The 25,089-nt window shown below is 39.3% G+C and overlaps 1 protein-coding gene across 2 annotated transcripts; it reads right to left on the reverse strand.

The window, feature by feature from the left end:
- Positions 1-461: 461 nt before the first annotated feature.
- mapk8ip1a (mitogen-activated protein kinase 8 interacting protein 1a) lies at positions 462-23,918 on the reverse strand. Of its 2 annotated transcripts, none has more exons than XM_028448636.1 (12): positions 23,784-23,918; positions 16,751-16,826; positions 11,592-12,146; positions 9,238-9,783; positions 7,777-8,037; positions 6,929-7,004; positions 6,656-6,822; positions 6,474-6,577; positions 5,259-5,369; positions 3,158-3,228; positions 2,803-2,901; positions 462-1,293 (listed from the first exon to the last, which is right to left on the reverse strand). In XM_028448636.1, the coding sequence occupies exons 1-12, from the start codon at positions 23,853-23,855 to the stop codon at positions 1,221-1,223; spliced, it is 2,211 nt and encodes a 736-aa protein (XP_028304437.1). In that variant the 5' UTR covers positions 23,856-23,918; the 3' UTR covers positions 462-1,220. The 2 variants fall into 2 exon arrangements, with proteins under 2 accessions (XP_028304437.1, XP_028304436.1); XM_028448635.1 differs by having other exon boundaries at positions 11,592-12,164.
- Between the last annotated feature and the right edge of the window lie 1,171 nt (positions 23,919-25,089).

Consider the following 25,089-nt stretch of genomic DNA (forward strand, 5'->3'; position numbering starts at 1 on the left):
TATTTGCCGGGAAAAGTCAATAAAAATTGTCATTTATTATCTAACGCAAAACTGGGGAACCATGTTACAGTTCCATGTACAGTTCTACACACATGTAGTTAACAATTTTTAAAATATGTTTCATATCAAGCTTTCAAACAGTTTATCATTTTTTTTAAAAAAAATGGAAATCAAGGGTAAACTGACACAAAATAGGCTCAGACGCCCACACCAAAAATATTAAAATCATATATTTTCTTTGATTAGGAAGCCTAACAAGGTAACAATAGATAGGAAATAAGAAATGATATGATAAATAATAGTTTTTAGTGTATTTTACAGCTGATTTAGGACTCGTTATCGTCAAAGATGCTAACAGAAAGCTAACACAAGAGGAAGGTTCACTTTTATTAGGTTATTTATTTCAGGTTCAGTAATTGTGATTGAAATTTAGTAATTGAAAACGTAATTGTAATTGGCTTTCTGAGGATTAAAGATTAATTGTAATTGGAATAATGCTGGTCACTGTAATCGTAATTGAATTGTAATTGAACATGGGTAATTGTAACTGACCCCAACCCTGACGTGTACGGAGGTAAATCTGTGCCATCTGATTCTGAATCTAAATCTTTTGCACTTAATTTTGATACAAAAAAAATATCTTTGATTAAAATTTAGATTCTTTTTTTTCTTTTTTGTTTGGCTTTGCTTTGTGTGAAAAATACATGATTCTGTGAGTTTTTGTGTCCTTTTGTCTCATTTTCCATTGTCATGTTTCCGTGTTATCGCTGTGTCGATTGTCTTTGGTTGTGTTTTTGGTCGTTTGTCAGCATTTCATTGGTTTCCTGACCCTTGAATGTCATTACTGTAACAGGAGGGTTTGACTTTGTGCACACTGATGCTCCTTTTGTATTAAATATCAATGATTAAAATGTAATCAGGCCTTTAGAGCGACACGGACACTGCACAAACCCTGAATCCTGAAGGTTGTTTTAACGTCTGTATTCTACATAAATATCTATCATCTCTGTTGATAAACGTATCACTATATGATCAGTAATAAGTACAGATGCTGGAACTATGTCGCTATCATCCATCCACAGAAGGAAATGATGGAGAACCTGGCTGTGATGATGGCTGCGGTCCAGGATAGAGGAATTCCTTCATGCAAAGTGCTCTGACCAGGGTCACGTCATGGGTCCACATGCACAAAGTGAGGGTTCAGTTTGCAGATGGAGCTGTCACTCAATGAAGATGTCTTCAGTGGGACAGGAGTAGCCAATGTGCTCCTTGTAATACAGCTGGAACGCCCTCCTGTGGTTAACAAAGGTAAAACAAACAGAAGAGGAAATTAATGTGTTAATTGTGTAATTTAAAAAAATCTGTTGCTGTCCCAATCATAGTTAAATTGTAATTGAGTTTAAGTAATTGACTTTGTAATTGAAATTGCCATAAAAAATTCTTTAAAAATTGTCAATTATGATTTAACGCAAAACTGGTGAACCCTGTTACATTTTACCATTTAACCATTTAAAACTTATATTTTCATTGATTATGAAGCCAAACAACATAACCAATAGATAGGAAACAAATTTGATAATGGACATTTGTTTTTACTGTATTTTGCAGCGCAAAGACATGTTAACAGAAAGCTGACACAAGAGGCAGAGGATTAGGTTATTTATTTCAGGCTCAGTAATTGTGATTTATTGTAAAGAACAGAATTGTAATTGACTTTTGGAGGATAAAAAAAAGTAATTGTAATTGTAGTTGGATAGTGTTCAATCACAGGTATCTTGTGCTGAACAAGAACATTTTTACTTTTAACTTAAAACATCTAGAAATAATTTAATATTTAGACATTTACAGCTGTGTTTCCATCAATAAACTGTCAAAAATTCAATACAATTTGACCTAAACCCCCACCTTCAGACACTAACCCAACCTGGCAACGCAACGGCTTTCCTCTCTTCGCTGTTTTGTGACTTTTCTCACGTCTTATTTCCACCATAAAGGGAAATTAAAAGACGTTTATTTATTATTTACAGTTTCTTTTTAAGTAAGTAAGTAAGTAAGTAATATTTATTTATATAGCACCTTTTACAGACAGGAGTCACAAAGTGCTTCACAATGCATACAGTGCATACAATACAATACAAATTACAGTTGCAGTCACAAAAATATGATGGTCATAAAACAACCCTTTATCACTGGAATTTTTAAAATGCTTTCTGAAACAGATAGGTTTTCAGTTGGCTCTTAAAAGCATCAACGGAATCAAGCAGACGCAGCGAAAACGGAAGATCGTTCCAGAGCGTTGGCGCGACCGCCTGGAAGGAGCGATCTCCTCTGGTCTTGTAACGGGTACGGGGGACCATGAGCAGGTTCTGATCCTGGGACCTCAGCCTCCGGGAGGGGGTATAAGGACACAACAAGTCTCTAATGTAGGAGGGAGCCTGACCATGCAAGGCTCTGAAGGTCAGCACCAGAATTTTAAAATTGAAACGGAAAGTGACTGGAAGCCAATGAAGGGCTTTTAGAATGGGAGTAATATGGGCCCTTTTGTTTGTGCGAGTCAGTAACCTCGCTGCAGAGTTTTGTACCTGCAAAGTGAAAATAACTAGACTATGCCTAATTTTAAACAAAAAGATACTTGTCATTTTCATCAAGTAATAAAAATGTAATGCTCACATGAGGAAAAACCTAATAGTTTCTTTTTTGGAGGGTTTCCAATGAAAACTGCGTTTGTTACGAGGAAGGTGGGACAATCCTTCGTTAACACCATCATAAATAATCCGAAGAAAAGTACGGAGCAGGCCTTACCCAACAGACTCAGCCAGAGGATGAAGTGTCGTCTGTGACATCACCACGTGGCAGGCAAAGCGCTGCTGGTCGGGATGTTTGGTGATAAACCCAAAATACCTGCACAGACACATGCAAACATCATTTTTCTTATCAACTCCAGTTACCCAAAGATACACACATTTTATTGACACTTGAGTAAAAAGATGCACATGTAGGATAAAGATGGAACCATCTTCAGAAATGTTCAGGTCAGGGTTCAAACTGGAGTCACACTCACACAATGTGTATATTTTGGTCTAAGGCCCTGTACTGTATGTCATGCACTGGTATTTCACCAATTCCATCCCAACAGACAAACGTTGGTCAGTCTTACTTGCTGTGTTTGGGATGGCAGCCACAGAACGAGATGTTTTTCAGTTGGAAGAAATTGAAACACTGGTCGCCCTGAAATCACAGAAAAACATCAACATGTAAATTTGATTGATTAACGTCTTGTTTAGTCATTAACTCTTTCATATTTCAAAACTGTGAGTCACAACATACCGGCTTATGCAGTATATAAATCCTGCAATAACACCGCACTGTGCTATCTACTGACACCTACTGGGTACAAGGTCAACTGCATTATCCATCCTAACCTTCATTTATACAGGGGGCCGGACTATAAAAGTGCGTTCACACCGAATGCGACTCTAACGACTAGATTACATTCAAAATCAATGTAAATAAAGCAATGTCAAGCGACCTCCCTTCAAATGACACGACTCGTGCGATCTGAGTCACTGGAAGTTGCTCTAAGTTGAAAATGTTCAACTTTTCAAGCGACTTCAAGTGACGCTGTGTCGTGACATCCAATCAGCAATGAGCTTTTCCCTACATCACTCCCCCAGTTGTCAATGGGGTAGATGAAGCGAAGAAAAAACACGACTATGGTCAAGCGACTCATCACGGACGATTTAAGCTACTACAGTCGCTGAAGTCACGTTTGGTGTGAACGCAGCTTTAGAGGCTAGATTAAAACAATAAAAAACACACATAAATAACCAACAATGACAATTTATCACCAGTTTGAGCCATTGGGACTAAATTATGTCAAATGCAGACTAAAGAAAAAAAGCTAGATAACTGGGTTTGCACGACAGTAAACAACTGTCATCAGCGTAAAGATGTAAACAAGCATCTAGAATATTTTTGACCCACATCATTGATGTAAACTGATAAAAGCATGGGTGATAAAACCTTTGCACCTGATGATGGACTTGGACTTGATTTATATAGCGCTTTATCTCCACACTGAAGCAGTCTCAAAGTGCTGTACATATCAGCTCATTCACCCAATCACTCTCACACTCACACACCAATGGAACAGGACTGCCATGCAAGGCGCTAGTCGACCACTGGGAGCAACTTAGGGTTCAGTGTCTTGCCCAAGGACACTTCGAAACATAGGTACTGGGATCGAACCCCAAACCTCTCGATCAGAAGACGATCCTCTACCTGAGCCACGGTCGCCCCATTGATGGAGACAATCCCCACTGACTGAAGGGAAAAAGCAGGCCACACCCTGGACATGTAGCCAGTCTATCATACACACCAAACGATGCAGTTTACCATATTTAGTACTGACAGTACAAATAAATGCTTCCAATACCTTTAATGGGATTTACTTTCCAACAGTGGAAAAAAAAATGTCACAGTTTGTGTGTTTCAATATCCCTAAAATTTGTCAATCATTTGTCCGGAGAACTCTGAGGTAAAAATGGAACTCTTTGAATGGTCAAAAGTATCACTGATGAAACGAGGTGAATACATCCAAACGTCCTTTTCACATTTTCTATGACATTCTATGACTAACTCTATGTTTGCTTCAGAGTGATATAAGGACCAGTCAAACTATAAGTTATGTATAGATGTTAAAAGGGAGTTTTCTCTCCCCACTGTAGCTGATGCATGTTCATGTGGACTTGTTGGGTTTTCATTTTGACTATTGTTGTAATTTACGCCATATGAATTGGATTGAATATACATGAATGAATATTAGATATATACAGTAGACTAAATGTTTTAAACATGTTAGTGTTGATTTTTTATGGATTTTCTTTCAGTATAGAGCAGCTGGCTGCTGTCTGGCCTTGACATGTATGATCTATTACTACTACTATAGCGAGCTTGATCTTTGCACAACGAGAAAGCAATGCCAACCATTGCACCACCAAGCTGCCCAATCTCTTTATTTCTAAACCTGTTATTCTTTTAGAATTATTGCAGAATAACTCTGTCCCCCAAACAATGTTTTCTTTGATTTTGGGACTTGATCTTCATGTCATTGTGTGTAGAATTTGTGCTTCCCTGTCTTTTCTACCACAGAGCAGAAACAACCCTTTACATATAAGCCCATGTGAAGTTAACAATAGTTTACTAGTTTATTTATTTCTGTCCTTTCTATGTGTAAATAATGTGTGTAGTTTCCATACCCTGTTTGCAGACTGACACTGGTCCTGGACGCTGATCTTCACACCCTTCAGGCTGACCTCCAGCAGACAGGTGGAGGGAGGCTGACCTGATGAGCGCCTGTTACATGCCACCTGGCAACACAAAACCAAGTCAGAAATCACATTTGTAGAACATCTGGGTGATAGCACGCTAAGAAATAGTCCCAAATGAAATCTACTTTTTTGAGCTTTTAACCTTGTTACAATGTTAATTCCTTAGTCCTTAGTCAGACTTTTGGACTTTTGTGACATCATAAATGTCTGAACTGCCTCCTCCAGGAAGTGCCTGCTGCCGGCTGAGCCTCCACAGTGAACATACACGCCCACTCTCTCGAAGCTACAGGAATGCGAGCTACATACACAAAATGTGTTCTCTGCATTTAACCCCTCCCCGAGGAGCAGTGGGCGGCAACGGTGTAGAACCAAGAGAGCAGTTCCATTTTTAGCATCCGTTATATCGCCTCGTACCGTCTTTCACTTGATATGATGTGTTTGTGACACAATGCGACGCAGCGGTTGGACAAAACAAGTGATTATTACCTCAAATGCACTATTCCAGTAACAGAGAAGAAAATGATTTAACAGCTTATCACTCCGGTGAATGAAGCAGCTGAATTACTCTCTGCTGCTGCTACGATAAACACACACAGCCTGAAGCACTGACAGACTCACAATCACAATAGCCACTTAAATATTCATGTGTTTTACTGTAATGTGCCGTTTTTTTGGCTGAAAACAATAACAACAGTGTGTGGATATCAAAAAGAAAATCGCTTTGGTGATCACTTATCTCCCTCGCAATAGCAAAGCAGTCAGTGTCTACAGACACGCCTACTCATGAATATGCATAAGTAGGCTCCAAAACAGCCCGTTTTTAGAACTGCTCAGAAAGTCACTTTTTAGAGGACAAAAACTGGCGAGTTTGGGAAAATAAACCTCAAATACTAAGTTGTTGGAATTCTTAAAACAATTGGAGATGAGTGAAAAATAGCTAGAAGTTAAAGATAGTATATACTGTGGTATTTAAGATGGTATTTTACTTTTTGTACCTCAAGTGGACATTTAATAAAAATTGTGATTTGTAGTTCAGGCATCAAAAAGGCAGAATATGACCATAAAGATACCTTTTTTGTCTTGTTTTGCAGGAATTTTTAGTTTTATTTCTAAAAATTCTGATTTAAATATGTGCATCTGTACCTTCTGCATAGCTGCGCACAGCACGTCATTCCCTGTGTGAATAGGAACTTGAACAGACCCCAAGAACCGCACCAGGAACTGGTCCCCTGATCCTTCTTTGTAGACTGAAATAAACAAAAAACCCAAAGGCACGGTTCAGGAATGGACTGCTAATGTCTGATGTCTGATCAGCCTCAGCTCACCCTGGGTCAGCTCCTTGGACACCCTGACAGCATAGAAGGCGGGGAAGATGCCTGTAGCTCCGGTCCTCATGTTGTAGCCCTGACACCACAGGTCCTCAGACTGCTTCAGCATCAGCACCGGGTCGTCTGTCTCCAGGTGCAGCTCGTCTGCATGACGAGGGACGAACCTGGAATGGAACACAGACTTCAGTCTCAGGTCTGTGTGTGTGTGTGTGTGTGTGTGTGTGTGCGTGAGTGTGTGTGTGTGGGGGGTGGGGGGTTAGGTTTGTTCACCTGTAGGCAGCTCGGTGGCTCTGTTGACGCTCCACACCGTTCAGAACACAGGAGAACATCCCAAAGGAACCGGCTCCTGGAACACACAAATTAAATTATTTTTAGGCTGCCGGACTCAAAACGCCACTCATTTTGTTCTTCTTCTTCTTCTTCTTCTTCTTCTTCTTCTTCTTCTTCTTCTTCTTCTTCTTCTTCTTCTTCTTCTTCTTCTTCTTCTTCTTCTTCTTCTTCTTCTTCTTCTTCTTCTTCTTCTTCTTCTTCTTCTTCTTCTTCTTCTTCTTCTTCTTCTTCTTCTTCTTCTTCTTCTTTTTGTGTACACTATTTCAAATTGCCACTCCTTTGTTATACGTGAACGGATCGGGCTGAAATTTGGTAGTTATGATCTATAGATGTATAGGCATCGATGCTCGGAGCCCAATTTTTGTACACCTTCATGAGAACATTATGTATGAAATATATTTTATTGGCACATTTTACACTCAAATCATTGGCTTTAACACGCCATGTGCCAACAACTTCAAATAAAACAATAAACAACATACAATCTGCCTGTGGCTTTTAAACCAATTTTGACTTTAGTGCAACATGACTTTAACTGAAGTATATGCCTAGAACAACAAATAAATGCAGAAAGTTAGTACTTTCTTTTTAGATTTTTTTGAAAAAACACAAGCTGGTCGACATATCCAGGTTTGCCAGGTTCACTTCTTTGTGTAGTTACAATGTCTCCTGCAGTGGAAAACACTTTCCTGGTTAAATAAAGGTAAAAATAATAATAATATTTTTTTCAACACCCCTACAGTGTTGCATTCCTACCTTTTCAAACATTAGATTGAGTGTAATCTCACCAGTGGCACTGTAAGGGCTGCTGCTTCCTGCGAACAGATTGAGAAACTTTTTGCTCTTGGGCGCTCCGGCTCTTCCTCCATTGGACTCGCCGTCCTCTGATGCAGCGTTGGACTGTCCTTTATAGTGTTTAGGAATCCTCAGGCCCACCACCTCTCTCCTCCTCTTCACCTCCTCCTCCCTCCTCCTCTTTAGGTCCTCTTCCTTCCTTCTCTTTGCCTCCTCCTCTTTTTTTTTTCTTTTCTCTGCTTCTTTTCTCTCCTCTGTGCACAGAAAAACAATCAGCTCCTCATCTGAATACACAGAGGTGAAAGTACTCACGTTACTGTAATTGAGTTGCTTTCATGGGTACTTGTACTTTTTGGAGTATATTTCGAAATCAGTAATTTAACTTGTACTTAAGTACGTTTTAAAATAATTAAAATAATTACTTACATTTCTACACCCAACCATTACTGTGTAAATTATTGTTGTTTTTTTTTGTTTTGTTTTGTTTTTTGAAACTACAAAAAATTAAATGACCCGACAACAACAAAATGCATCACATCATAGCCGACCAATCAGATTAAACGTAATGCACTGCACCAAAATAGCATTAAATGGAGGTTATTTTAGAGTTTTGGAGTTCATAAATGTAGCTACAGCTTGATAAATGCTTTATTTTTAATTTAATGAATTAGTTATTTTATTTGTACAGTTTGACACACCTTTCATTTTATACAGATGCCTTTGTGGAAAATAAATAAAATTATTAATTATATTGTGCAAGATTTGGTCTCTTCCTTTTTAAATTTATACATGAAATGTTTACTGTATGTAAGGGAACCGTGGCAAAATGTATTACTAAAAATAAACAAGGGGAGTGAAAGTAACTAGTCACTTTCACTTTGAGTACTATTTAATTCAGCTACTTTTTACTTGAATATTTTATGTATGACTTACTTTTACTTGTACTTGGGTACAATTTCAATCAAGTAATAGTACTTGTTCTTGAGTTGGACATATCAGTACCGTATTTTTCGGACTATAAGGCGCACCGGTTCGTTTTTATTATTATTATTAAGACGCATTAAGCAAAATAAAATAGTCAGATAAGTCAAACTTTATTCAACTCATTAACAATAACTCTCAACATTGTTCCGGTTTAACACATAAAATACAGAACAATACACTCACTTTTTCAGTTCAGTATGTTGAAGCACAGTAGTTCATTTCACACATAAGGCGCACCAGATTATAAGGCGCACTGTCGATTTTTGAGAAAATTAAAGGATTTTAAGTGCGCCTTATAGTCAGAAAAATACGGTCTATACAACTCTGATTAATACTTTGCACTCTGTTGATTGGCCTTGAAAACTCATGGTTCTTCCTTGTTACATCAAGCCCTAGAAGAAGATTCTACAGATAAATTCAAACAATAAGATTAATTTATCCCCTAAAAAAGTTAAAACTTTGGTCCTCACCTCGTTTTCGTGCTTCCTCGCTCTTCCTTCTCTCCTCCTCGCACTCGGGGTCTTCGTCCTCATTGGCCGACTGGTAAACAGTCTCTGTGTCGCTGTCGTTCTTGTGCTCGTTGTATCCGTGCAGGCAGTCCTTCAGGTTCCCCAGCTCCAGCTGAGCATATTCATCCACCACCAGTGTGTATTTAACAGAGTCATAACTCAAGCCAGCGGCAGCTTCACACTCTGGCTCAGTCTGAGCAGACACTGAGTCTTCCAACGTGTCCCCCCCTGCACTAACCTCTGAAACTGTTTGTGGGGCCATTGTTTGGTTCTTACTATTATCAAGGAGGTCAGTCATAGCGTTGTGGATGAAGAGGGACGGGGTCGGATCTCCCTCCCCATCCTCCTCACTGATGTCAGGGTTGGTGAGGTGGGACAAGGAGGGGTGTTCAGGTCCTGGAGGAGGCCCTTCAGTGTCGGAGCTGATGGACATCCTGTTGGATCCACCTTCACTGCTGGATCGGGACAGGACTGGGGGGGCGTCCTGGCTCCTGTCGTGGTTTTGGCCTACAACACAAAATGTTAGGGAAACTTCCTCAGTGCTAAATCTCATATTTAAATAATAATGCATTGGATTTTATATAGTGCTTTTTCACAGACACTTAAATCGCTTTTACATTGATGTGCATTATTCTTTCACTCCACACACAGTGGTGGTAAGCTACTAATGTAGCCACAGCTGCCCTGGGGCAGACTGACAGTTACATGGCTGCCATAGTGAACCATCAGTCCATGGTTGGGGTAAATTACATTTTTCAGTTACAATTACGTTTTCAATAATCCATGTTCAATTACAATTCAATTATGATTACACTGACCAGCATTTTTTCCAAATACAATTAAATTAAAATTATCACTTGTCCTCAGAAAGTCAATTACAACTACTTTCTCAATTACTAAAGTTTAATTACAATTAATCACAATTACTGAGGCTGAAATGAATAACCTAATAAAAGTTAACTTTCCTCTTGTGTTAGCTTTCTGTTAGCATTTCTTATAATAACGGGTCTTAAATCAGCTGTAAAATACACTAAAAACAAATATCTATATGATCTATTTTCTTTCCTATTTATTGTTTACCTTGTTAGGCTTCATAATCAATTAAAATATGGGTTTTTATATTTTTGGTGTGGGCGTCTGAGCCTTTATTTGTGTCAGTATACCCCTAGATTTATATTATTTTAAATGGTAAAATGTGAGAAAGCTTGATATGAAACACATTTTAATAATTGTTAAATACATATGTGTAGAACTGTACCTATAGCTGTAACATGTTATCCCAGCTTAGTGTTAAATTATAATTGACAATTTTTTTAGAATTTTCATGGAAATTACAATTACAAAATCAATTATCAGGACTCAGTTACAATTTCATTACGATTACGACAGCAAGATATTTTTAAAAATACCCCATAATTGTAATCAATTGCAACTATAATTGACCCCTACCCTGACACTCACTCACACACCACATTCATACAAGGCAATGTAGCTGAAGTGCCTTGCCCAAGGACACAACAACAATGACTTAGAGCAGGATTCAAACCCCCAATCCTTTGGATGACCAACTCTACCACTGAGCCACGGTCGCCCCATGTTTGATATTAAGAGCAACAAAATAGGCTTCTGCCAGAATACTGTTTGAAATAAGTCAGCCCTTACTTTTCTCAGCATCTAACAAAAACCACACTAAGTAAATGGATACGTCTTCTGTCTGCTTTTACCTCAGCCAGACTCTATAATAGAGATTTTACACGAAATGACACATGCGTATAAAACACTGTGTATGACTTTGGCTGCATCATCTGACCTGCTTTTATGGATGTCCTGGATTATCCTTCTATTTGTTTTCTATACATATTTTTACTGTGGGCTTCAAAGTGATACATTTTCAACTATACTCATACTTACAAAGCAATTCAGGGGCAGGGATTACTAATTTGCCCAGACTAGAAACTACTTTGTATGTACCAGTATATCTTATGATGCAATTTAACAAGCATTTGTTCCTGTAAAAAAGATTACATTTAAAAAAAACTTGATCCTATTTAACTGACATAAATTCAGCTTTAAATTCCACTCGTTTTAAATTTATAGATTAAGCATTAGGGAACCAATGTTCGAGACACATTTAGGGGTTTAGGAGAGCCCACTGTTCCACAAATGAAAAAGCATCTGAAGAGGGTTATGATATGAAGAGGTGGTACATAATGCAAAGGGGGTACACGGGACAAAATGGTATAAAACATGTACTTTTACTATATTTTATCTTTATTCAGGGTTCAGGGAGGGTGGGGGTGGGAGTTGTTTCTTACCTTGGTCCTTATTCTTCTCCTGCTTCCTCATGATGACAGGTGTGCGTGGGACCACCATGGCAGGTACCAGGACTTCCTGAATAGATGGTGCATTGTTGATCTTGTGTCCGCCTCCTCCTCCTCCTGCTTTGTTTCCTCCTTTGGCCGCTCCTCTTCCTTTCCCATCAGCCACTTTGCCCTTTGGTCTGTTGGCTTCTCTTGGCCTCTGATGTCCATTCTTGTCTCTGTCCTTCAGTCTGGAGTCCTCACACAGTCGTCCTTTTCTTTCCATCGCCCCATCCTTCCCTCTGAGGTCAACCTGACTCCTGTCTCTCATGGCTGAGGCTCCTTGTCCTCCTCCTCCTCTTCCAGCAGCTGCTGCTCGACGCTGACTCTTCGGTGTGCTGGAGGACTGAAGGGCCCCGGACGTGGGCCGCTCTCGTGGTTTGGCTCTTGTTTCAGCAGCAGAGGCAGGCGCCTGAGAGCTGGATCTGAAACCGTTGCCTGTTGGAGGTTTCGGTGCCGGCCGGCGCTGTGAGCCCTGCCGGACTTTGCCCTCTGCCTTTGGTTGGCCATCTGATGGAGCAAGATCTCCTTGTTACACACACATAAACAAAAGCATGGGATTATGTGTTAGGTAACCAGATGTACAACACTCAGACGGATTATTAGGAAGCCTGCAGAAAGCAGCTACGATCAGAGGTGACAAGTGACGAAGTACAAATACTTCATTACTTTACTTAAGTAGTTTTTTTCCGGTATCTGTCCTTTACTTGAGTATTTATTAAATGAGCTAGTTACTTTGAAGACCTTTGAAGATGACGTCACGCATTTTATTTAGGCAGTGGCTATCCGTACGTAGCCGTATCAATATACCGACATTCTATTCGTACATAGCGCCCCTCATTGGCCAGTTTAGGTGACGTGAAAGGTCACGTGATTAAGACGCTACGTACTTGTACTTCTGTTTGCTATTAATAGGTAGATTCATAAACTTTGTGATGGACTAACCCTAACAATAAATTACGTTACAGACTAACTAACCCAAGCCCTAACTGAAGTGGATTTGAATTTCTTGCATTTTTTCTTCTGATTTGAATGTACCAAATAGTCCTGTAACGTCATAAGCCACGTACGAAAAGCACCGGGGGTTGTCCGTACGGCTACAGGGGTTACTTGAGAGAGAGGAAAATTAACAAATGAAAGCATTAGAAAAAGGGCAAAAACTCAATCACTAAGAAAAAAATAATTGCGCGTTTCTCATTTTCGAACTCTATCAAGGTATTGATACCGTGAAGCCACCCATCGAATTTAGTTATCCTATCTTAAACAGTTTCTGAGAAAAGCTGTCCCATTTAACTTGGACGGACGGACGGATGGAACACAAACCTATATCCTCCTTCACACTTTGTGGCGGGGGATAAAAAATATGGGGTTTTATAATGTTTTTAGTTAAAAATGATAATCATACTAAATATTACCAGCAACTCACAAAACGACAACAAAAACACAAAATAAGAGAAAAATATGCTGAATAATAAAAAGAACAAATAACAAAATAAACAAAATGACACCAAAATCCCGCTAAATGAGAGAAAAATACACAAGATCACAACAAAACGTACAGAAATAACAGAAGCATACAAAACAACATAAGAAAGAACCAAACGAGACCAAAAACACACACACTGAGAGAGAATAATTTAAATAATACCAACAACACACAAAAATGACAACAAAAACACAAAATAAGAGAAAAATATACTGAATAATGAAAAGAACGGAAAGAACAACAAGGGGGTAAGGGGGTACTTAGATTCAGAAATTAGAGTAAGGGAGTACTCCAGCCAAAAAAGATTGAAAACCACTGGTTTAAAGCATCCCTAGAACCTTCAGAATAAAAAAGCAAACAGGTTCCGTTTCTTTTTGCTTAATCAACACTTATCCATGAGCATTTGAGGATTAATTACTTCAAAGCTTTCAAATTTACCACAAACATGCAGACCTCAGATAAATATGTTTCTTTGGAGAGTAAAAACAAACAGCAGAATGCTCAAGGTATGATTTACTATTAATGTTGATATAAAACTAAAAAGTAAAATTACAAAGACTCATCGACCTTTGACCAGCCAATCCAGTTACATCATCATCACTAATCTTGGGTTACCCTTGAGTTAATCTTCATACAACCAATCCGGTTCATTCTTAAGGTTTTGTTGTTGTTCTTGTTTGTCCGTTTTATACTTAAAGACTCAGTCGATGAAAAGAAAAGTGATTATTTATTCACAGATGTTTTTTATTCCTTATAAACAACAAAAGTATTTACATGTTCTGAGAGGCAGTGCAGCGATTAGTATAACCTCATAGTCTTATAACAAAAACATTTTTTTTCTGTACTGTTGTCTTGACCAATATCTATTATTATCTCCAGCCACAAAGTGTGGGAGGGGGATATAGGTTTGAGCTCCATTCGTTTGTCTGTGTGTCCGTCTGAGTTAAAGGGGACAGTTTTTCTCAGAAACTGTTTAAGATAGGACAACCAAATTTGGTGTGTGGCTTCAGGGTATCAATACCTTGATGGAGTTAGAAAATGAGAAATGCATACTTATTGTTTCCGGAGTTATTGCCTTTGTTCCTTTTCTCTTTACTCTGAAGTATCTTCAAAGAGGACAGCATTCCTTAGAAATCGTTTAAGATAAGATAACCAAATTTGGTGTGTGGCTTCAGGGTATCAATACCTTGATGGAGTTCGAAAATGAGAAGTGCGCAAATATTGTTTCCACAGTTATTGCCCTTGTGCCGTTTCTTTTACTTTGTTCGAGATATTTTCAAATGGTATAGCTTTTCTTAGAACCGTTTAAGATAGTTAATAATTTTATATTCTGATGTGATAATATTTTCTTATGTACTGTATACATCTAAGTTCTTAGATTTAAGACATTTAGGAAAAGATTGTGAGTTATAATGACAATGAATCTGGTGGGGGATGTTGATGAATCTGAATCAGAATCAGAATCAGAATCAGAATCAACTTTATTGACCAAGAGTGTATGAATACACACGAGGAATTTGTTTTGGTGACCTGTGCTCTCTCAGATAGTGTAACATTAAATAATAACAATCAACTAGAATAAAGAAAAATAAATTAAAAAAAAGAAGTATAAACATAAATATAAGAGTAGTTAGACTTTTTTCCGTCGCCCTTTCCGGCATGCAAAAGGACAAAAAAAAAAAAAAAAAAAAAAGGATTTCTCCTGAAGTCCACTGTCATCTCCACAGTTTTGAGCGGGTTCAGTTCCAGATGGTTCTGACTGCACCAGAGAGCCAGCTGTTCCACCTCCCGTCTGAAGGCAGACTCGTCCCCATCCCTGATGAGACCGATGACGGTGGTGTCATCTGCAAACTTCAGGAGTTTCACAGAGGGGTCCCCTGAGGTGCAGTCATTGGTGTAGAGGGAGAATAGAAGTGGGGAGAGAACACACCCCTGAGGGGCGCCAGTGCTGAGTGACCGGGTGCTAGATGTGATGCCTCCCAGCCTTACTTGCTGCTTCCTGTCAGTCAGGAAGTTGGTGATCCACTGACAGGTGGAGGCCGGCACTGTGAGCTGGGTGAGTTTCTGGTGAAGGATGTCCGGGATGATGGTGTTGAACGCAGAGCTGAAATCCACAAACAGGATCCTAGCGTAGGTCCCTGGGGAGTCGAGGTGATGCAGGATGTAGTTCAGTCCAATGTTGACTGCATCCTCGACAGACCTGTTTGCCCTGCAGGGGGTCCAGCAGGGGCCTTGTGATGTCCTTCAGGTGGCTCAATACCAGCCTCTCAAAGGACTTCATGACTACGGACGTCAGGGCAATGGGTCGATAGTCATTAAGTCCTGTGATGGCAGGTTTCTTTGGGACTGGGATGATGCTGGAGCTTTTGAAGCAGGAAGGTACTTCACACAGCTCCAGTGATGTGTTGAAGATCTGTGTGAAGATGGGGGCCAGCTGCACAGCACAGGCTTTCAGGCAGGAGGGATGCGTATGTCTTATTGTTTTATTTTTTTCCCCATTAATGTTTCTTTTCTGTATTTATATTTAGCTTTCTTGTTTGCTTGCTCTTTGTGGCTTTGGCTGCTGTAGCGTGTGAATTTCTCCACTGTGTGTGATAAATGAAAAGATAATCTAATCAAATATAATTCTCGCATGTACAAACTCCTGACTACCATTTAGTGCAGCGTTTGCAGGTGCTCCTTGTGCTTGTATGTATTTTTATATTTTAATTTTAATAACCCTTTAACCAAATCATCTAATGTGAGCTGTGTAGGAATAAGCAGGTAGAGAAGTTGAATAGGTGAATATTCTGAGAACAGAGCAAAAGCTGAGTTGCCAGATTGGATTGTTTATCATCCTCTGGAGGTTTGAAAATAGTTTTGTTGGTTTTCATAAGTACTGATGCACAGTCATTAGTTGTATCCGTCAGATTTGAACAAAAACGCTCAATAAATTGATTTGTGCAGCGCTTTAATTACTACTGATTTAACCCAAAGTGCATTTCATTATGTGCCACACTCACACTCTAATGGTGACGAAGCTGCCTTGCAATGCGCTAATCTACCATCAGGACTAATTTAGGTAGCGGACGCGTTTTGTTCCCCCGAGTCTGAATATGTGGATTGTTTTCAGCTAGAGGCCGAACTGCGCCCGCAGGAGGCCGTGGAAGTTTTGTGTTTTCCTGCACTGGGGTAACGTTGGCCAATGGGAGAAAGTAGTATCAAAGTCGCTCCCTTTTGCTCATACTCCTCTGAGGTTACCCCTGGTGCGGGAAATTACCAAACTTCCACGGCCTCGAGAGGACCAGACCTTTCCGCTGACACCTCGTTTCACTAGATCCGAGCTTTTTTGGATTTTTTTTGAGGCAATTGAGTGTTTTGCCTCTAGTAGGCGCAGTCCAGACTGAACATTTTTTTTTTTTTATTAACTTGCTGCACTATACTGCATATTTTCACTTCAATGAAATGCAGCATCAACAAGATTAACTTGTGAAGAAAGAACAGCTTAGTCTGTGAAAGGGTCTGATAATGTTACCAGTCAGGAAAATACAGAAAAGGTTTGGGTTTGGACTTTAAAACACAGTCCAATAAGGCCCCTTTTCTCCTGAGAATGTATTGTATTAAAGTCTTGTTTATATTATGTGCTCACCTTTGATGTGTGGGGAGGAAGAGCGCGAGTCTTTCCAGCTGTCCTTTTTCCCTAAAGAGTTGTTGTTGATGGAGTCCTGCACAACACAAAGAGAAGAGCATCTGGTTAAATATGAAACTCAAAAACATCATCAAACAAGAACAAAGACATCAACTTCCATCTATGCATTTATGATTCATCCAGATCACATAATGCAAAAGTGAAAGTTTGGAGGGAGACTATCTTAATTCTGCAAATAAAGGCCGATTCATGACAGTGATTTCCAACATTTATGAGAAAATAAATTGTACAAGTTGCATAAACTAAAACTAGCTGAGAAAACAACAGTCATTTAAAAAGTGATAAGGAATCATCCAAACTTCTACGGACTCACAAACAGACTCTAATAAATCAGTGTTTCTCAAATGGGGGTACGTCTACCCCTAGGAGTACGCATTGGCACTACAGGGGGTACTTGTGTGAGAGAGAGAGAGAGGAGATTTAACAAATAGAGTGTCATTCTTGTTCCCACGCCATGCGTAAGACGACCAGAAATGATAAAAACTATAGAAAAAAATCTATTCAGGAGCCAGTAATTCAGTGTTTTTCAACCTTGGGGTCGGGAGCCCATGTGGGGTCTCCTGAAATTTCTGAAAAATGAAAATAAATGTTTCAATTTTTATATTAAAACAAAACACAATCTTAATCACCAGTATTTATATACTTTCACTTTGCAAAATATAAATCTAATTAAACTAAAATGCAGTATATCTGCGCTCAAACATGATCAAAAACTAACTCTAGAAAAGAACTTCTTTGGGGTCACCAGAAATGTTTTATTCTGGTTAAATACTGTTTCTTTCCACTTATTTACAAAATGAGATTCTTTATAATATGTGTTATCACTCGTTCATTCCATCATTGTGCTCTATAGCTTTTAAATCATTTTTTTAAGCAAAATGTTGTAGTTTGACAAAAAGGGGAGTCAGAAATAAGAGAAAGGTTGTATTGAGCCAAAATAGTTTGAGAACCACTGTAATAGATCATAAAAAAGCCAAAACTGCAACCTTATATCAAAGATCAATGATGTCCAGAAAAAGGAATCCAACATACAGAATTCATTTTCTACTGTATTTTACTGTGGGATCATATTCGATGGAGCACATATTGATTGTGTCTGAGCTGTGTTTCAGACACAATGACCTTCATCATATCCCTGTCAGCACCTGGCCTCCGTTCATCAGGTTACGCATGGATTTCTAACCTGCGAAAGTGAGTTTTCCTTCATTCTGCATCAAAAAGCTCAGACATTTCATAAGTTTTGAACACTAAACTTCTTGTATTTAATCCTCAGATCACAGCAGCTTTGTTTGGCCTATCAATTTGGCAGCTTTGAGGCTGTTTGGGTCATTTTCTTGTAAATTAGTTGCCAGTTTCTCCCAAATAAAACACACAGAAGCAAACACTCTCACACAAACACATTCACGTAGAGCACTGTGGAAGAGAGACGACAGCACTATTGATGTTTTACGTCCGTGTCTGTGTACTTGGTGAGTTGCTCATCTTTCTTTTTTAGCTCATTAGAAAGGCGACGAATCTCTTCCTGTAGATTGGTTATTTTCTTGTTTAGCGCTTAGTTACAAAATGTCTATCTCTGACAGTGACTGAAAAGCAGCTGTCACTACCGAATCCTTTCACCAAGCGGATCCTTTCAGATCCTTTCAACTTATGCACGTAGACTATGTCACTTCCTTCACTCGTAATCCTTACTACAGAGCTGCTGGGATGTGATTATTGAATGTAAACCGACCATACGACATTTGTTAAATATTTTGATAGTACACATTTAAATATGTGACTGTTTTGTGGTATTTTTATTTGTTTATAAAAAAAAAAAAAAATGGATAAAAACACAATACACAACACTGACAATCAAAAACCAAGCAGAAAATAAGATAAAAACCAAAATAAATCGGACTTCACTCAAGAGATACATTTCTAATAATAGCAGAGTATCAACCTTTTTAATAGTTCACGAACTGCCGTAAAATAGGCCGACCGGATGGGGATGCGATCTGGAAGGACCATAGATGTGGCCATCTTGGTTGCCAGGTGTGCATATGCATAATACTTCAAGGTCACTGACAGAGGAGCTAGACTTCCCTGTGATACAGTATATGATTAGATCACGTTTGTGCCAGACACCTTTAGGTGAGGAGGGTCCAGCATGAAGATACACAGATTCAGACACAGACAAAGGCCGACACAAATAGCGACACACAGAGAGAACAGAAGAGAAACACAGACGTCTTACTCTGCCCACAGCGCGTGGGCTTAGTCTACTAAACTTTGCTTGTGAATAAACCTCAATCAAAAATAAATATTTTCAATCAAAGAAAAAAAGTGTTGAAATGCAAAAAAACATTTCAGACCCAAATAATTGCCTTTGATTGAAAATGTTTTATTTTTTGATTGAATAATAAAGAGTCAAGACACAAATGTACTACCCATAATGTGGCCCAAATACAAAAAAAGTCCAGTAAAGATCTATTATATGTATAAATATGAGGTGCCAGCAACACATTTAGAAGAACAGGTGAAATAAGGGATTGGAGACGACAGTATTGAAGCGTTTCCATTAGCTGGCACTGGTTTTATTTCATGCCTTGTGCAAACAGTGGTTTTAAAACATAACCTTTGATACCTACTTATCCTGATCATGGTTAGGAATAATGCTGTGGATATTGTGGTATGCGGAGGTGAAATGCTGCTTTTTTCGGACAGATTGGGTCTCCCGGAGTGACCGAAATCATCAATTAGTCTGGTTACAAACTATGACACTACAGCCAATATGACTCTTCCAAGCAAAATAGTTGCAAACGTGTCCCACAAATGGAATTGTTAATTTATCTCCTGCTGCTCTAGAAGGACTTTTAAAGAATATAAACTAACAAAACTTCTACTATGTATGATCTTTGATGGACCAATTCACTACCGGTGCAGTTTCAAATGATAGCAGTGGCCAATATGGGTGGTTCTTGTGTCCCTGGTGGTCTTTCCACATACAAATTTACAAATCAGAACACATGAGAACAGTATATGCAGCAAAAGTCACAAATATTCCTTCATTGAGAAGATTCTTAAAGGAGAAGTAGCATTTATTTTGGGATTTTTTTTGTTTTTGCTTATTTTCATATATAATAAAATAAATAATTGCATTGTTTTTCTTTTAATTTCATGTAATTTAAAGGAAGAAATACTATATCGGGATATATATTGTTATGGGGATATAAATCTACTTATATCGTGATATGTCATTTTCTCCATATCACACAGCACTAGTTAGGAAGAAGAAGTACGTTTTTCAGGATTGTGTGGAATTGAACTCTGATCTTTTCACATTTTTTTTCCACTGAGTAAAAGTCAGAAACTATTTCCTTGTGAAAGCCTCTGCTATGCTTTGGTGTCATCATCTATAGATAATGTAGCGTGGACAGCAGCAGCAGCAGGAAACCTATAGACTCCATAGACCCCTGCTCGTTCTCGATCCCTCGCATGCACGAGCTCCACACTGAATGCGCGTCACCGCTGACAGAGTTAAAACATATATAATGGTAAAGTTGAGACAACAAAGTTTCTACACAATACAAGCGATGAGCTGAGCTCCTCTTCTGCAGCAGCTGTGCTCATGCATGTGAGTGAGACGGAGCACAGAGGGGAGGGGGTAAAGGCGGAGCCGTCGGGGAAGCTACATTCAAAATCATGCTAGCTTTTGGAAATCGCCTACCCTACCTTTAATCACAAGGCTGCCCACGTTTATATGTTAAAGTGTCCCCTGTGTTGCTCACAATGGTGGATTAGGGATTTGCATGGCAGCTCTGTGGCATTGGTGCGGTAGTGAACCGTGGTGATAATAGTTTGATATTTGACATATTGAAATTTTAATCTTGAAAATTGCACCTTTAAAGGGACAGGCCCCTGATAATGGCATTATTTGTTAATGGCCTTCTATACTAAGAGCTGTGAAAGTTGTGAGAGGAAGTCCTGGACCCAGGAGAGGTGATGTGATGTCAATTAAAATGAGAAAGCTATTGAGATAATAACCTTGAAATGTGCTTATTCAAGGCAATACGTCAATGATAATGATGATTTTCAGAGTAATTTTAATTTTGTATTAATAGGTTTGACATGTTAAGGGTTGACACCTTGTAAATAGCAGTGGATAGAGATGTCTATGTTGAAAAACAAAGAAGTTACTGAATATTGAAATGAGCCGTATTACACTTATTCGACGGTCCCTAACTCCGCCTATAGTTGGACAGACATTCAGGTACTGTATTTGCACTCCCAGCTGCATCGTCATCTTTTGTTATGTGAAGTTTATCAAAACTGTGAAACATCAGCCTTAATCTGCTCCTCAACATATCCTGAAACTGTAAGAATTTGAGGCTTTAACACAGAGCTATTGAAGGTAATTGACGCAAAAACAGGTCAAATATCAAATATCTTCACTCTGGTTCTGAACCACAGTGTGAACGGGTGTGTGGCTAATACTGTAAAATAGGTTTACGGTTACAGTGCAAGATAAATCAAGTCAATTTACCATTTAACTTTTACTTTTAATTAGTAGACAAATTGTTTATTTAATTTTGGAATAAATGTTTTTTCATAAATCAGAGCCATTTCTATGTCTATATGTAGACTTTGCAAATGCAAAGAGCCCCATATGCCACTAAAGGTGTATTCATACTGCCGGGGCCCCAAAGCTGAGTTCTTGGCCTCGTTTGAAGAGAATTATATTTACCTGATCTACCCGCCTGAAAATCAAAGTAAGACATAAAAATAAAATAAAATGCAATCATAAGTTGTTGCTCGTGTGTTCATGTTTTCAATTTTTTAAACAAGCATGCTTTTACACTAAATATCTTGTTTTATTATTGACATATAGAGGATTGTTGTTTTCCTTGTATTTCATTCTTTATCAATAATATTAATACGTGGCTCAATGTATATTTTGAAATGACTCTAACTGGTTTAGCAGGTCAAGTGTGACAGAAGCAGGTTGTGGACGACTGAATAGATTATTGTTAATATCTAAATTACATGGAGAAATGTATTCTCTTTTTTGAGCTTGTGCTGCTTTAAAGATTTCCTGTTATCATGTTACTCATAATTCTGTTTGCATTGATCCATTGAGTCAAACTCATCCAGTAACTGAATAATATTGAGTCAGGAGAACATCTGTGTGGAGTTTGCGTGCTCTCACAGAGTGTGTGGAGAGTATTTAAAAGTCCAGTATTATGCTATTTTTCACTAGTCTCCAAGTGTTCTAAAAATCCCAACAAAACATAGTATTTGAGGTTTATTTTCCCAAACTCGCTTGTTTTCCGGAGTTTTAGATCTCGGAAAAGTCACTTGCAGTCCGCTCCTGTGTGTTTATCACAGCAGTAGGAGAGTAAATGAATAACAGTCGTTTTCTTCTCCTCCTCACCTCTTCTGACCACAGAAATAATCCATTTAAGGTGATAGTCCATTGTTTTGCCCAAACCGCTGCATCGCATTGGGTCACAAACACGTCAGATCATCCTATAAAGCAGGGGATTAGGATCGTTTTCAGGCTTCTGCAGAGCTTGATGAGGAGTTGATCATTTGAATCAGGTGTGTTGGAAGAGGGAAACATCTAAAACATGCTGGATAGTGGCCCTCGAGGACCGGAATTGGACACCCCTGCTATAAAGGCAATACGAGGTGTTATAACAGCTACTAAAAGTGAAACTGATAGTGAGCTCGGGTTGGGCATCGTTTGGATTTTAATGATTCTGATTCACTGGTGATTGTTTTCCGGAGTTTTACTGGGCGTGATTAGCTCCTATCTCCCTTCTGCTTCGCGGTCCAAACTGAAACCTTAGCCACCCACCCACACATGCACACGCACGCACACGCACACGCACACGCACACAGACTGCAGTCACTACAGTTGCGTTCTGAACGCACCTTATACAAACCCAGCATAAACGAACAGAGCAAGCCGCGGAAACAAACTAGTGTGGGCATTTAGGAATCGAAATGTAAATATCTTCATAACGGTTCAAGAACTGGACATTAGGAACCGGTTCTCGGTGCCCAACCCTATAGTGAGCACTCACGCTGCTCTTCAGATTTTCTATATACTGAACGTAAAAATATTAACTGTGATATTTACTATAATATCAACCTGCCTTTGCTGTTTGTTTTACCTGTGAGATAGTTTGAGAGGGAGGAGCTCACGTTCTTATGTAGGGTAGGAGGAGCCAGGATTGTCAGGAGGAGGAGTTTCCACCTTATGGGTCATAAGGGGGGGAAAATCCCACTCGTCCGTTTGTAGCTGACTTTTTACAAAATGTGGAGTAACAAGGGAGGGAGGAAACATAACTTTTTGCGACTTTGGCCCGCTGAATGTGGCTTAAGGGATGTATATTACTGAAGCAAACCATTATAAAGTGATTTTTTCCATAATACTGCCCCTTTAATATCCTGCTAGCATTAGCAATGGCTATGTTTGGTTCATCCTCTGTGTGTGTGTGTGCATGTGTGTGTGTGTGTGTGTGTGTGTGTGTGTTTCTCTCCTGTTTCTGTTCATGAACAGGGTCAGTTTTAAGATGGAAGGATGGATGAATGTTAACAACAAACCAGTCCCAGTGTCCTTGAGCAAGTCATTCAACTCCCAACCTCCCAACAGCTTTTTTGCCAGGCCATGTGATTAACATTGATTGATACTTATTGATCATCTAAATATAAACATGTACAGAGAGTCCAGATAGAAAAACAAGCAAGCAGGAAGCTGCCATTTTCAGAGCTGACACACACACACACACACACACACACACACACACACACACAGAGATAAACAACAAACCACCGCTGTCTCATCCTGTGGATCCTCCCAGGAAACAAACACAGTAACCCAGTTATTCAGGAGCCAGCTGCTCAGGACCCACCCATGATCAGGCCCACACTCTAGCCCAGACCAGGCTCTCCATCTGCCCACAGCTGCTTGCCCTCCTGCTCATCCTACCTGGGTGCCGGGCGCTGGCATCTGTGGGAACAGAGCCAAGGTGGTCGGCCGCTTTGGTCGATATTTATCCATCGCTGCACTGCTTGATCCCTCACTGACAGGCAACAGCTTCCTCCTCCACCCTCCTCCTCCTCCACCTCCTCCTCCTCCTGCTCCTCCTCCTCCACCACCTCCTCTTGTCCTCTTTTATTCAGGTGGCGTTAGTGCTCTTTTGCTCGGACAAGGTGGCTTCCACCATCCTCTTCCTCCACCTCATCTTCCTCCTCTCAGCATCGATCAGCTCGGATCACAGGCTCTGGACACGCCCCTTCCCTGCGTGTCTGCGCTGTGATTGGCCAGCCACAGTGTCATATCATTTTCATCATCAGCAGCATCAGCATCAGCAGCAGCATCATCGTCTTCCTGGCAGGAGGAGCAGAGCAGACAGATGGTGGGGTGAGAGGGAGGCGGGAGGGGGGGTCGAGTACCGATGGACTGAATTAGGGATGGAAGAGAGGAGAGGAAGAAGAAGAGATAGAAGAGGGAGGGAGGGAGGGAGGCAGGGAGGGAGGCAGAGCTAGCCGCTGAGAGCAGAATATGACATCATCAGCCGGTGTGTGTGTGTGTGTGTGTATTTTACCCCCTTTCTCTTATATCTGAATACAAGTATCCCCTTATGTCCAACTACAACATTTTGCTCAGAATTCTGTAAAAAACCACTATAGACCTAATGATGGAATTAATGAGTGATAACACACATTGTCAAGATATTAAAGGGGTTTTTTTTTCACGAAAAAGACAATAATCCCCCAAATAAAATACTAATCTTCATATCCAGGTTCCCTTTAAAAACATAATGTTTAATCGATATAGTGCACATATAAATGTGTAAATATACAAATACAATAGTCAAGACTGTACATGTATTTATCTGTATTATATTTTATTGGAATATGTTTTATTCCTAATTTAATTAATTGTCTTATGTATGTTTTCTTTTTCTTTTCTTTCTTTTAATATTTCTTCTTTTCATCTGTAATATTTCTTGAGCCTCTGACAGAATGTATAATTTCACCCTGGGACCAATACTGTTTTTCTGATTCTGATGATTTATTGATGAAATTAGTTTTTATAAATGTACTTTTGTTCTCAAAAATAAGGTTCCTCCTCTTGCTTTGTAGAATATTAATCAAATATGCATTTATTTATTTATTAATCATTTATAAAGGACATTATGATTTTACTGTGCTGTGTGAAAAGCCAAGACCTATTTGTACTTGAAGGGACTTTAAATCAACTAAATACCCAAAAAGGTTGTAAAACACAA

Source organism: Gouania willdenowi, chromosome 6 (genome assembly GCF_900634775.1).
Source record: "Gouania willdenowi chromosome 6, fGouWil2.1, whole genome shotgun sequence".
NCBI classification, from domain to species: domain Eukaryota; kingdom Metazoa; phylum Chordata; class Actinopteri; order Blenniiformes; family Gobiesocidae; genus Gouania; species Gouania willdenowi.